The 15,583-nt window shown below is 37.7% G+C and overlaps 1 protein-coding gene across 1 annotated transcript in view; it reads right to left on the bottom strand.

Annotated features, from left to right (window-relative positions):
* OSBPL6 (oxysterol binding protein like 6) overlaps nt 1-15,583 on the bottom strand; it is a 55,787-nt gene that overhangs the window by 16,172 nt on the left and 24,032 nt on the right. Inside the window, exons 9-15 of the mRNA XM_041473172.1 lie at nt 9,783-9,948; nt 8,705-8,835; nt 6,589-6,696; nt 4,127-4,264; nt 3,170-3,257; nt 2,717-2,970; nt 300-437 (exon numbers count right to left, since the gene is read on the bottom strand). Coding sequence (XP_041329106.1) covers nt 300-437; nt 2,717-2,970; nt 3,170-3,257; nt 4,127-4,264; nt 6,589-6,696; nt 8,705-8,835; nt 9,783-9,948 — 1,023 coding nt within the window. The remainder of the gene's footprint in view (nt 1-299; nt 438-2,716; nt 2,971-3,169; nt 3,258-4,126; nt 4,265-6,588; nt 6,697-8,704; nt 8,836-9,782; nt 9,949-15,583) is intronic.

Raw genomic sequence — 15,583 nt, 5'->3', positions numbered from 1 at the left:
AAAACATTTAATTTTCATTCCTAAGACAGTACAATTGTTATTGCAATATGAAAATACTAAATAGCTCATGTTGCTATGAAAACAGATTCAACTTAAGTGATTGTACTTAAAACAATTAGCGATTACTATAAAGATGTATTCCTTCTAGCCTTTAATGAAGTCCACTCATATTAACAATATTTATTTACTTCTAAGAAAGCAAACCATTCTAAGTAGAAATAAAAATGGGATTATTCTATAAAATGAAGAACAAAATATATAAATCTAAATAGGAATGTCTATCTAGACACAAGGTTTACCTGCTCTGAGAAAAATCGAAATCCTTTGTCTTCTCTAATACATTCATAAGTTTCACCAAGCACTGGGTTAAATGGCTTGCTTCCTGCTCTAAAGTACGTAGAGGCATAGCCTGATGCTGCAAAGGCAGCTATGAGAACCTGTAAAAATACAGACCAGAACATGAGAAGAGGCAGACACTCTTGTGTATGTGCCATCACTGTGTGGTAGCACACAACTCATTCTGCTCAGAGTGACAACTGGAATAATGAAGCATGCCTGACAGTGAAACCATGCACCCCAGCCAGAACCAGTATGAACTTTATTTCTTCTGTTGATATAATTTCTTTTTCTTCATGGCTTCATTCAGTCTTTCAACAGCCCCTTAAAATGACAATCTGCACATGACACAGTTTTTCTGCCTTTGACCAGGCTTATGATTAGTGACCTGAAACAGACACAGCTCTAGTCCTTCTTCCTGAATAAATATTATTTAATAACATGTAATTACAAGATCACATACCATTTTCCTATGGGAACTATTATATTCACTGCCAAACATAAACAGCTCCCACTTAGGATGTTCTTAGTCCACAGTTATCTCCAAATCTTCCACACATATGCAGCCTTAACAGCCAACCCCCTTGTCTATATGTACAACCACAATTTAATCATCTCTAAGCCAGGCCTGACTGGGACTAATAAGTGAAGTGGCATGCCGCGGTTTATTTAGTTTACGGGTCACATTTGCAGAGTTAAAAAAAAATCACATCAGCCAGTCCGAAGTCCAAACAAGACTTCAGAAAAACAATCCAGGGATAAAAATGAGTCAGCTATTGGCAATATATATTTGCCTAGTAGGGCAAATCTTTAACCAGGTTCCCCACTCCTCCTGCTAGTGAGGACACATCCCCCATGTGAGGTTTTACGTGCTTTGTTTTCTTCCCGCTGTGTAATGGGTGCTCCATTCTCTATTCACTTTGTATTGTTCGGAAATGCAGCATCAACAAAATTAACATTGTTTTCACAAGTTTTTCTTCAACAGTAAAAACCTCCATTCCTCTAAAACTGTTTTCAGATTAATTTCAACTTCCTTTTCAATTTAACTCTAGGACACTGCAGGGAAATGAAGGAGTTTACTATCCTTGTGATACAGAGAGCAATGGAAAAAAAAAAAAGGTTTTCCACTACTTTTGGATGCTTATTGAAGATAGCAAACAGGGAACAAGCAGTAACACATTCACAGCATTGCTGCCATAAGCTTTGGGTATTCAGCTCTTTTCCAAGTAGTCCCATATGCCTCAGCTCAGGTGCGCAGTTTGCATTTTTAGGCATGCTGTATAAAACTTTGGTTGTATTCCCAAGTACTGCAGTAGACATCTGTAGCAGACAATGGGATTGAATCCACATTTCCAAGGAAGCTTTCAGTTGCACCATGGCTTTTCCTTCCTGAATTCTTCCTACTGCTTCAATACTGACCTTCCAAACTTTTCAATAAAGGCAGCAATCAGTCTGCTTTACTCATTACAATTCTGCTCACTCCTTACAGAATCTCCCTCCTTTTGTGAGGGACAGAATTACAGAATACTCTAAGTTGCAAGGCACCCACCATGATCACCTCCTGAGTCTTGTAAGAAAACAGAATGTGATGATTAATAATTCAAATCCCTTTCTCAAGATAGGTTCAACTTCTTCAGTGTTTAGGACTCCTCACTCTTCTGCAGGCCCTGTGAACACGGCAGTTCAGGGACTTGAGTGTGTGACCGTGTGACAGCCAAAGGCAACCTCTCTTCTCCCAGCTATCTACAGTGCTGCAAACCCATACCAGGGAACAGCAGGTATCTTCAGCAACAATGCTGCCAACTTTCCCTGACAGCCTTTCCCTGCATCTTCTGAGGAAAAGGAGACATGACAGATCAAGGCACCCTGAGAGCCGAGCACAGGCTGCTGGCTGTCAGTAAAAAACCAAAACAGACTTAGAGGGGAGTAGAAGTCAGGCTGCCCAGGCAAACTCTGTTCTGGTGTTTTGAAACTTCTCTCTTAGAAATTACCTGGGAGGACACCTTATTCACACCTATATTGATCATAATGCAGCCACAGACTTGATTAACTCTTGAAGGCTGCTGGATTTGATCACTGAAAGCCAGGAAATGATGCTGCAGGGTTAGAAACTGCCAATGCCTACATCTACAATCATAGAGCATGAGATCAATTTCAAATAGATGAGTTACAACTGCAGGAGTTGGTTTGAGGTCAAGAAAAATCCCTCAGCCTTGCTTAGATCAAACCTAACACATGTAACTGCTCACAACACTTTTGTGACCCAGCAGGGAGGTCTGTTGTCTGTGACCAGGAGGAGAAAGAGATGACCCTGCACAGACCCCACTCAACAGCTCCCTTTTTAATAGAGACAGAAGAAGAGCTCCCCCAAATGCATTACCATGCGCTCATAAGGATCATCTGTTTCAGCAGCCTTGTCCAAGAGTTCACTGTATTCCAGCTCTTCACAAAGATGTTGCAAGGTATTCAGAGGTTCATTTAGCTCAACTGGCATGGATACTTTGGAAAGATCTTTGCCAATGTTATTTCTCAAAATATTCCACAGATTGATGTTACTGGTGTCAGGGCTGGGAGCTGGGAGACAAGTCCTCCGTCCATTTCTGAATGCGCCTCCTGTCAGCTCACCATTAAGAACTGGGAAGGGAAGAAAAACATTGTCATAAGAAAGCACCAGACTAAGAAAAACAGAGCTCTCCATTCAACCAAATCACTGCCAGAACAAGCAAGCCCAACTTCATTGTTTTCAGCTGAGTTTGGACTTGCATTGACATGCAGTAATTCTGGTACATGAACATAACCAAGGTAATTTCTCAAAGTTTGAAACACAGTATACTTTGCCGAGAAATGTTGTCTGCAACACTGGTGTTGTCCTCAGATATATTGTCACTCACATCACTGATATAAGATTCATCATCAGAAGCCTAAAACATAAATTAAAACATCCATTAACTCAAATACATATAAAATATACTGACAAAACAGACAAAAATAGTTAACTGAAACACAAATATTTAAAAAAAATCTCTATCCAATTAAAACTATTAGCTAAATGAACTGAATGTTTCAATCTGTCCATAGTGCAAATGCACTAAAAATGTCAAAACAAATGCTACATTGTGCTCACGTTTCTGAATTCCTTATTATCCAAATACAGACATGAGATCTGCAAAAGGTGACTTAAGTAAGATCAGGGATGAAAAAAAATTGATAACAATGCGCTAGGGATGGGAGGTGAGAAGAGATAGTCAGATTTCTGCTGTTTATAAAGAACCAAACAATGTTTCTTAAAAAAAAAACGTGACTTATGTTTCAGCAAACAAATTATGTAAACATCAGTCTATCATTTTGCAAAACAAGAATCTCATCAGCATTAAGAATATTTAAAAAAAATTTTTACACAACTGTTTTTTCAAGAAATATTATTTTTTTGTCTATTTCTCTCATTACAGAGAATAATTTTATATACATATGTAGTAGAAGATTTTTTTAAAGAATATTTGAAAATCTAAATTTAATTGACTGCACAGCCAGCTGTAACTGTCTATGTCATCCTTTGGTGGAACTGCCATAGCCTGGAAAGGACATGTACTGAACAGAAGTTACTGACACAACTAACTTTCAACTCAGGGAACTCCTGCACCTCTTTATGTGATCTCAGGTATGTTTATCTACACTTTACACATTCTGATACCTTTTTATTCTAAGTAGCATTACTAAAAATAAAAAAAAAAAATCACTAGTGGTAGCACTACCTAACTGTAGCTGCCACATGCTGTCACACACAGCCTACCTCGTTTTCTGACGAGCTGGCAGACAGAAGCACTTCCTGTGCATCAAAGAACTCTGAAACAGATTCAGACATAGAGAGCCTGCTTTCATTAGAAACTTGCTGAGACAGTGGCAAACTGACATGAATTTGTTCACCCGTCTGTAAATAAAGCACAGAAAAGTAAAAGTATTATTTCTAATATTAAAGAAATACACATAGAAGGGTTAAATCACCTGAGTAAGATTTCTATGCCAAATACAAGCACAGTGTAAAGACAGCATCTTAGTAGGACTGTGTGTGTACCTAAGAGATGAGACTGAGGATGACAAAATAAAGTGCATTTTGAACTGTGGGATACATGTCTTCATTTGAGGCCTGCCCAGCATCTACTGCCAAGTTTTAGCAGCATGAAATTGCAGATCTAGCTCGCTATGCAGAGAATTGATTTTGTGGACAATAGCTAGATTGTGTCAGACAAGTTCAACCATGAATTTCAGATTAAATGTCCTCTGGTAATAACAAATTACATCACTGGGAGCTAGTTTTGATACAACTAAAATTTAATTATAAAGATTTATAAGGTCTGGGAGTTATAAATTACTTTCCAAATAAATGACCTTGTGAATCAGTTTAGTAACAGTGTTTGAAATATTTGAATATTTAGGAGGATAGCTATAATATGTATTTTTATGGGCTTTTATTCTATGTTTACACTCCAGATCTCATTTGCATTATGACATTAACACTGACCCAATACTACTAAAAGAAATGAACTCTCTATGTTTTATTATAAAGAACTGTAACAGCAAAGTCAAGGATTCAAAACGGTGCTATGTTGATGTCAGCAGTGCAGCAAGCTAAAGCAGTGAAATACACCCTCCTCTTCTTGCTAGTGGGATACCAGATTTCAATGTTACCATACAGGCCATCACATTAAGAAAAAATTAAGCTGCTCTTCCTGTACCATTTTACCACAGGATCTGCTGCTGTGGAGGGAAACAGATCTTGGACTTAATCCCTTAATTCATACAGCATGTTGTTGCTGGGAGATAATACAGATGAAACTACTGAAGCCCTTTTAAACACAGTTAACTCTTCAGATTGCAACACAATCCCCGTTAATCTTATTCCAGAACTCCTGCATATGGTTTTGTTGACATCTTAATGCTGTAGAATTATTCTATACAGTTACCTCAAAAAGCACTAACAAAACATCCCAAAAAAACATAAACAAGCCAGAAAGTCAAAACCCATTTTTTTTTCATTAGGACTTATAAGACTGTAGATGGATTGTGATGCTTGATGACTCATAATGAAAACAGAGGCTCATTTTACCATAATCATTACAGGAAGTGATCAAAATTTTGAGGTTTCACATAAACTAGAGGGACTTGGAAAAATACACATGCTCCTACCTGAAAAAGACCCTCACACAGGCATTATCTACATGCTGCAAGATTACAGAGATGTATATAAAACAAGCAAGGTAAGTCAATGAGAGTTCTGGAAACTTCTTTGAAAAACTTCTTCAGTCAGGCTTACTTCTACCGAGACAATGATGAACAACTGAAAAAGGAACAGCTAACCAACAAAAAATACAGAACAGGAAAGGAGTTCATTGCCCAGAACTTCACTGCAGACTGCTGTGCTGTGGCACCACTTCACTTCTATGTTCTGTTGCTAGCCTCCGACATGCTGGATTCTTGGAAAAATTGTTCAGACAGTTTCAGAAAGCAAATAAACAGAAACAATTTTACCTTTCTTGCTTTTTGGAAGAAATAACTAGGAGACAAGACTATGTTAATTGAAATGGCATATGCACAGAAAAAAAATAGTGGAAATGACAAATCAAAAACACTTTTGTAAAATGCAAGCAGAATGGTTGCCAAAGTGATCATACTAATTGTAATATATTATAGTCCACAAATTCAGATTGTCACGAGGGAAGCTCACTGTTATTAACACAAATGTTTGTTAATCTGTTGACTAAGGAAAGCAAAACAAGAAAAACTAGATGTTGCAAAAAATATTAGTGCAGTGCTTGGTTCATGGACTGAACCTTTTGATTTTAACAGTACCACTCAAGATTCTAAACGTGATACCCTTTAGACACTTGCAAAATCAGGTCATTAAAAAATTAATTGTTCTGTTGATTTGGCAAGAAACTAAGGTGCAGTTAGCTACTGTGTGATACATTCAAATACAGTAAAACCTCACTAATTCCCACAGCCAACAATTAATTATCCAAAACTGGAGTCCTTCTCTGTTCCTCTAAAGAGACCAAGCTGAGTTCTTTCATGTCTGACATACGGAAAACAAGACTGAAGTTTTATTGTAGGTAAGGAAATATAACCTGACTTTTTCTATGATTGAGCATTTGCCAATCTGAAAAATTCAATAATTTTTCAGATGTGTTTCAGCTATTTAGTGAGAATTAGCAAGGTTTGTTCGTACTCTAAATCCATTAAAGGCCAAAGTCTTACCTCATCAGGACTAGGGATAATATTTACACTGACAACCTGATCACAAATAACAGATTCTGAATGTATTCTGTTCAAGCGACTCCTTAGTTCAGCATTCTGGTTGAGAGCCTTAAAATAAAAATTGCACATTTCATTTAAAATTAAAATACAAACATTAAAAAAAAAAAAGAACAAAAATTTAAAAACAGAAAATAAGAAGGAAAAAAGCTTCTTTACAACAATTTCCTAAAAAAAATCACAGAACCTCCTTTCTTTCATTTATAGGGAGATACCTGTTTTGAGATCCTCTCTAACATGATTTCATCTTTGGTTACTTTGCCTTCACTGTTTTTCAGGAGAGAGGGGGGACAGATGTTCTCCCACAATATAACACTGGCATTCTCCCTTAGTTCTTCAGAGAGCTCTTTGGCAGGTGTACTGGTGGGTTATGCACATTATGGAAATGGGGAGTGAACGCAGCAACAAAGAGTGAAACTGCAGAACAATACACGGGAACTACCCACAAAATGCCCAAAGAGGCAATTGTTGGTTTACAACTATACCTCCTCTGAGTCAAGGTCCTTAGCACTCAGAGGCTGCAAACAGAAATTGCTTCCTTTCCAGTAAAACCAACATATTTGCTAGTATCATTGTTTACCCACCCAGATCAATTTTACAGGTTTGTAAAATTGTACTTATTTCAAACTACTGATCCACTACAGTATCACAAATACCAACAGAATTCAACTGATGTCTGGTATCTGCTGATTTTTCTCCTATTCTAAAGTCCAAGCTAGATTATAAATTTGGGTGCATAAACATGTATTTTCTGTTGGTTGAAAAGACCAGTGTATGAGATTCTGAAATTCAGAAGTATAATATGCTACATATCTAGAACACGGCTGACTTAACCTCAATATATCCCCAGCACTGAGGATTATAGAAAAGAACAGAGAGACATTTTGTTTCAGTAGAAAAGGATTGTTGCAATGGAGTAAGAACCTTCTTCTGTCTCCCCCTAGTGCAGATTGAGAAATAGATTGCATGAATGTACTAAAACAAAGACAAAAGGAAAATAGGTAAGCTTAAACTGTCACTGAACAGTTTAAATTACCCAATTTTGCTTTGTTCTGAAATGGTCTGGGCATGTTCCTGGTTGACATCCCTCAGAGAGGGAAGGTAATGACTAACAGCAGCCTGACAGCAGCTTCTCCAACAGCTCAACCCTGGTCACAAGACTGGACAAATCCAGTCACAGTGCATTTTCCACTTCCTCGCCACTGAGGCTGTGAACTAATGTGTGACAGTGACTTTCAAACTAATCTTGGAAGCCCGGACTAAGAAGAAAACATGATCCCCTATTTCATGCAAGTTGCTAATAAATATGCACAGGTCTTAGATAAATTTGTGTCAATAACCAGAAATGGTTACCCTTATCGCTTGCCCCTAAGAGAAGTCAATCTGCACAACAAGATATACATCTGCATCTAGAGAAAGGTTTGTCTTTAAACATCTGCTCATACTTCTTGCAGATGCAGTCCTCCACACCAATCCAGCAAATGCTTTTATGCTTCCTTGACAATGAATTTGGAAAAATTGAATTATTTTGCAGCCTGAGGATTTATTGTTACTAATTTCTTCTCCCCCATTAAAGCAAATTACAATTTTCCTTTAGCTGAAGTGGGAGAGACACTGGAGAGTTAACAGGTCTGCATCTGGAAATCCAATTTACCCATGACTATATTGCAACCCAGAATTCCTTTTGCATTTAGAGACACAGACATATAAAATAAATCCAACAATATATGGTGAAAATTTAAAACTTAATTACAAAACCAAGAATATTTCATTGGCTGTGCTGGAACAGCTCCAAGAAAGACATCTAGCATTTGTATAAAAACTTTGGATCCTTTTTCTTTACTTTGGAAAACCATAACAGATACATGCTTACACAAATTATATCCTTCACATCCACATGCAGTGAGGTTAGATCTACACCATAAGAGAATATGCCATAGTTCTGGCTGAGAACTTGGCTTTTTCTTGGCTCCTTTGAGGTGAAAGGAAATGGCCAAAATACAAAAGGAATAATGCACCGGGCAAGACAGATGTGCTTGAAATCAAATGAATAACATACCTGAGAGAGGGACTGTCTGAGGTGAGCTATTTGAGCATTGTGGCCTGTAAGATCCTGCTCTGAAACAATCTGCTTAAGCTTCTCCTTCTCTATAGCTATGCTGTTAAAGGCAGACTTCAAAAGAGAATGCACTGAGCAAAAAGAAAAAAATAAAACAGGTGTTTCCTTGGCTACAGAAATCACATTGACATCTCACAAGATTTCAGCAATAAAGACAGACAGTGAGACTTCCATCCCACAGTAATGGACATTTGAAACAAGGGCCTGAACTCAAGTAATCCATGCCAAATTAAGAACAAACACATACAGCTTGAGATTGCAATGTGCATACCGTATGCTCACACATATCTCATCTGAGCATATTCTTGGTGCTCAACATATGGAAAGGTGCATATTTGGAAAAACTGTGCCCAATGTGTGTTATTTTCTTTCTGGTTTTTATTTGTACTTTTCAGAGTAACAGATACATCAGTTCTTCTAGACTTAATATGGTACTAATAAAGAGGATTACTTGGTCTTTAAACAGGTTTAGAATTTTTTAAGATGTCAGTCTCACTTTTTTTTCTATGCTTGTTATATAACAGCAAATTGATAAGAAAACCTTTTTAAAATGGTATTTTTCAATTTGTAGGACCATTCACTTACTGGCAATAAAATTGCAATTCAAAAGTACATTCCTGTAATAAGCTCTTTTTCCATTGATTCCATTGACATAGAAAACATTGCACAAAAATTATTTCACATGATGATGTGCAGCAGTTACATTCTGAATCATCTTTGGGGAGAAATAACACATTTTGTTGAGGAAAAAAATGTTTGCAAATTCTGTCACGTTTACAGAATGGAGAAAGCAGATCAGAAGACTTGGAAAGCAATTTCAGAGTTTACCTATCTCTACATTTATGACATGCATGGAAAATATAAGAAGGATAATATATACAGCCTTTGTGTAAGGCACCTGAATAGCTAAAAACTCTTCTACAGTATCACCCAATGCAGATGAAAGCCCTGGCTAAGTGAGGGCAATAAAGAAACACAGAGAAGCACATTACAGGGAAGGCTTGGCATCTCCAGCTACCTTTTTGTGCCATCAAGCAGAATTCCTCTTGAAGCTTCATGTACTCAGTAGAGCACTCCAGAGGGTCTGCCACATGGCTTGGGGGAGCCTGAAACTCAATGTCTGCACAGAGGTTGGGGTTGGATGAATGCAGTCGGACAGGTGACATCGTAGCACTGAAAGGGACCTACAGTGGGAAACAGAGAAGGAATGTTCCATAAGGTGTAACCAAACTTTTGACTCTGTTGAAGCAAAACAAAAATTTCTTCTGAAAAAACTTAGTTCACAAGGTGAATAATATGGCAAGAGTGAACATGTAACTTCTTACTCTCCTAAATCTCAACACAGATGATGCAGACTTCTCTTGAATTTTTTCACTGAAATAGAAAAAAGAAGGCCTAAATACACAGCTAACACCTAATGATGGAGTATTTTAATTCTAACATTTATAGAACGTGGATTATTTCCTTATTAGAAGATTACTGGAAAATTGAACCATGAGACATGTTCCTTTATATTTGGACATTTGAGAGTAATTGTAGATTAGTCTGTTGTTGCAATACCAACATTTGAAGTATGAAAGTTTCCCCACAGATCTAGAAACAGGATATAATATTATCAGATATATCATTGAAGTTTTTCAAAACTAGTAAATCTTTAGTTGAAACTCACTGTACTGGCAATTATGAAGAGGGAAGAAGCATACAGTATTTCTATTTTCTTTTTAACTAAACAAACAAACAATAACATCAAAATAAAATCAAAACTGCCTGATTTGCATTTAAAATACATGGACCATAAATAAATGCAGAGAGATACAGTTTAGTAAGACAGAGCAAAGAATTTAGTTCATTATCTTTCCACTTCACTTTCTCCTCTACTTTTCAGGTACAGTAATAATAATAATAAAAAAAAAAAGTAATGCAAAACATTCTAAGTTATATATACATGTATCATGTACTGAGCAGCTACCTGTACGCTACATATGCACTGTATGGCTACCACTGCTATATAAGTGATGTGTGTGCAAGAGTACTTTGTATTTTACTTTAATATTACCATTTACATGCATTTATATGAAAATCAGGCCAAGAACACAATTTTCAACTGTAAATGCAACAGAAAGACATGCAGAACTTCATTTTGTCACTTAAATATTAACCACTGTTTAATGTATCAAACACTGTTTAGTACATTAAATCTAATTAATTTCATTAGATTGATCAAATGCATAAAGCAAGCATTTTCACACTGCAGCCCAATGTAATTATTTAAATATGAAAAATGGGGCCAAAATATAAAATGTCTCTTCCAAGGCATGATAAAGAGCAGAAGTTAACATAAAAAGTCATATTACTAAGAATTATTGTCAACAGATGAGTTCTAGAACCACTGTCATCAGTGGCTGAACTTGGTACTTTGTTATTTGATTAGATCAGGGAACAGTTTTATCAATTCCTTTCTGTAAAAGCTGACATCAATACACATTTTAGGTTTAGGTTCTGATTCTCCAATGAAACCCTCAAAATCCTATTGGATTTATTAATCATTCCACTCATGAGCATACTCTGTGAAATACATTTTCCATGCTGTTCTTTCTCAGTGTCCAGGTACATATAGTACATTAAATAATAATTCTATGGCACCTATCTAATATAAGTTTATTCCTCCTGTCATGTGTTTTGATGTCCACCTATATCAACAAAGTACATATTTTTTTACTGGACTTCGTTTTATCCTCATATCAAGAAGAATTTGTTAACAGAAGATGTAAAATAAAGTCCTTCTATTCATACTCGATATTTAACCCTTTATTTTCTTCACAATTACCAGATTGCCTGTCTCAAGAGCCCAGCCTAACATGAGGTTAATGGACTACTGTGGCTAAACGTAGGTTTATTTCAAATTTGTTATCCAAAAATTTTCCCCTCCTTAAATGGGAGAGCATGTTTCCAGAACTTTCTGACAACACAAAGCTTCCACTGCTCTGGGTGGCTCCAGGAGGGCAGAGTGGGTATCTGTGCTGTACCTGTGTGTATGGAGAACATACCAAAGGCAGGAAAGAAGCTGACACCAGCAACAATGCCAGAGCTTGAGGGAGAGAGGGAGAGTGCCCCCAGCTCCACATGCCTGTGGTGATGGGGGAGGCTCCCCAGACCCACAGGGACTGGCAGAGCTGCAGGCAGGCTGCCCACACATGCAGGGGGCTCTTTAGTCACTCTCTGATGAATCAAGCTGAAGAGATCTGCTTTAGAGCCACCATTTCTGCCTCAAACCTCAGCTGGCCAGGCTGAAAAGAAAGATTTCTGCAATGATGTTTATTGAAAAAATACTATTTTCAATTAAGCCCTATAAACAAAATTTCCATGTTCTACAAATAAGTCACACTACTTGCAAGAAATACACATTCATATGACAGAGACAAGTAGCCTTGCTGACTGCTTTAAATTCAAGAACCAAAAATACTGAACTGTTGATTGACATGAACTCTCCTCATAAGCATTTTTTAGAAAAGCTTCCAAGCTACTTTCCATAACAGATTAAAAACCACCACATTAAACAGCCATTTTCATTCTCTTGAATAGGCAACAGTCCAGGAAACACTGCCAATATACTTCTCTTCCCCTTTTTTCCTTTCATGACTGTGGTTTCTCTCTGTATTAATGGTGACTTGATCCTGACTTTACCACCCATTCTCTTTCTGGTTGTTTTTAATTGTTGTTGTTTTGAAGGTTTTTGAAAAAATATTTAGCTTCTTGATCCATCACTCTAGTTTTCTCCATACAGACACTTCTAGACATAACCTCAGATGAACCTTGTCCCAACTTCCTGCTTTACACCAGAGGCGTTGCACCCACTCATCCATCACCTTCTTCAGAATTACATGCTCACATAGGAACAGACTGCTCCTGGCCAAGTGGGTTGTAAGGAAAACCTCTTTCTGCTGTGCATTTAGCTGACATAATTCTGTAACCCTCAGCCTATGCACTCAGCTTCACTGTCTGGGAGAAACAACCATTTTGTACATCAGCCAGGAAGAACAGGAGTACTGCAGCAGCCACAGAGTCATTCTGGTGCCTCTAGCTTTCCTTCCTCTTGCATTTTTTCCAGCTCCTCCAAAACATCCCTCAACGGGTCCTCACTTGAGCTGCAGGTAAAAACTCAGCCACTCCCTGTTCTCTTAGTGCCTTCCAACCCAAGTCCAGCTGCATTTGCCTACTGAAGCACTCCCTAGGTGAGGAGTACAGCCCTTGCCAAAGCTGTTTAGCTGCTGCTTAGAGCCTCCCAACACCACTGCTCAGCCCTGCAAACTGGGAATCAGGCAGATTTCTGTGCTAGGCAGGCAGACCAACACAGTCAAAACAGCAATCAATTACAGAGCACACATTCAGCATCAACTGATTAGAGAGGAATAAATTTAGATGAGTTAATTTCGAAGCTGGAGAAACACTGATATGTCTCATATGTTTTAAAAGAGCATAGCAATAACTGAGTTTGTGGTTCAGCTAGCAGAAGCTCAAGATAGTTAGGCTTAAGCAGAAAATATGTCAGATCTAGGGGAATTTAGCTTCTGCCTAGAACAGCCGGAATACTTCAACCTGCTGAAGACATTCACTGCTTGGGCTAGATAAGGAATTTGCATCTAAAGCTCACTTCAGTCTTTGGCTGAACAGTCCTCCCTATCTAGCTGTTGTACTTATCTGCTGATGGACTAGTACAATGTCTATATTGGGCCTAATGAGTACTTTCTTGATAAAGCAGCAGCTGAAGATGTCCTCTTGATGGCAATTCAATTTCACAAACAGGACTTGCCACAACTAATTCCCAGCCCTGGTGCTGATTTCATAGCTCCCTATTTTCTGACTAAAGACTTAGAGAATTAGCAAAACTGCATACGGACACTGAGGTAGTAATATGACTTTTTGGGATTATGGAACGTAAACAAAGTGCCTCAAATGAAAAGGCTAACCTTATACTACTTATAAAAGTATCAGGAGATTTTATAATTCCGTGGTTATTTGTAACAAATCTCCTTAGTTCTATTGTCTTGCTATAACTGTCACATCTTTTAACATAATTTGATCTTTTTTTTTTCTATTTTGTATAGTCTGTCAAAGACTTATTGCGTGCAGGGCCTGAGTCTGTCACTTGCACTTACATAAAGGAGGAGGAGGGATATGCACCATGTAAATGAGCTCAGACCCACATTTATGGAACACATTTGTGTTGGGCCTGACCACTTCTAAGAAACTCAGTTGAAAGTGGGTAGCATGGACACCTCCAAAAAGTGCAAGAAACATTTTCATAAGGTTATTACACAACCAAGTTACACAGCTTCCCATCCTTAGAGCTATCCCTTGATTTTTAAATCCACTCACTGTTGTAGCCACTGCAGCTGCCAGTCTCTGCCGGCGTCGTGTTGTGCTGAACTGGCCCTTCGGTGCCGGCCCTTCCTGACAGTGAATGCAAGAAAAGAAGGAAGTAGAAAAAGAGAAGGGAAGGGGTGATGTGACACAGGAAGATGAAAGGTGATCAGAAAAGGGAGAGGGAGAGTCTTTAAGTGGGTTTCCATTTTGTTAACTCTTATGGCCTACACATGTTGAGGTCATATCATGTGTTTTCAGCTGTGCATGCCAGAGACATAAAAAGCTGGATACTTCACTAAAATTATCTCCAGATGAGTTGGACTGCAGTGCACTCACTAAGGCTACAAAAATAAAAAAAATCAACTAGCATTGCCATTCAGTTATAAGGCAATAATGGAATAAGAGAACAAAAAGGATGCTATAGCATGCCAGAAAATAAAATAAAAATCTGGAGCCACTTGACCATTTAGAAGATGAATTCTGAAAGAGATCACTTTGCAATACTGGAAGTGCATAAACTGTGGTCACTGAAGATGCATGTGGCTCAATGGTAAAATTTTTCAATTTGTATGTTATCTAGTGAGTTTTCTGAAGTAAACATTCCTGTACATAGCTCTGGCATTTCCACATCCATCCTTCAGCCTATTCAATCATTTTCGCCATACGTCACTTTTTTGAGTTCCACCTGTTTTTCCCATACATTACTGGAGGCTTGACTTCCAAACCAAGGCAGAAACTAAGATAAAGGAGCACAAATAAAAACTAAGTATTTCAACAACCGCTTCCTTTTCTACATGTCTAACTTGTGGCCTCATCCTGCTTAATTTTACATTGATTTTACAAGCAAGAAAATTTTTCACAGTACATTAAAGTCAAGCAAGTAACTGTCTAATGCAGAGGAGCTCCATATCTGTCATAAAGTCATTCTATTTAATCTTCAATGAAAATAGCATTATTTTGAAGCCATTTTAAGATTTTGGAAGACTAGGAAATACACCTTTCTGCCTCTAGAAAACGATTCTCAATTCCTTTACATTTCTCTTCCGCTGCATCCTATAGCCACTACAGCATTTTTACATCTATATACATTTTTACTTTTTTTTGCAAGAAGCCTGATCATCATACAAATAACAAAGTGTAGATTGGATACATGAACACCATGCTGAAGAACAGGATATTGTATTTCAATTATTAGCTCTACTGTCTTGCTTCTATAAAATTCCCAGTAGGGTTGCTACAGTGGAGAATGGCCAAACACTTCACCCTCTAGCTGATATTAGTGGCAATGCCACTGACAGTTGGAAGGGTTGTCTAATGATCACAGTAGAAGAATTGTGGTGCAATATTTTATAAAATTCTCACATTAAAAAGACGTGTACATAACCTCTGAAACACTGAGAACAAACTCTGTTAAAGCAGAGAACAGGTCATATGCATAATGTAAATTGTGCTCCA

This window comes from Pyrgilauda ruficollis, unplaced genomic scaffold (assembly GCF_017590135.1).
Source record: "Pyrgilauda ruficollis isolate IOZ18807 unplaced genomic scaffold, ASM1759013v1 scaffold3, whole genome shotgun sequence".
In the NCBI taxonomy this organism is placed as follows: Eukaryota; Metazoa; Chordata; class Aves; order Passeriformes; family Passeridae; genus Pyrgilauda; species Pyrgilauda ruficollis.
Note: the sequence above shows the minus strand (reverse complement) of the source record. Positions and strands in the feature narration are given on the sequence as shown.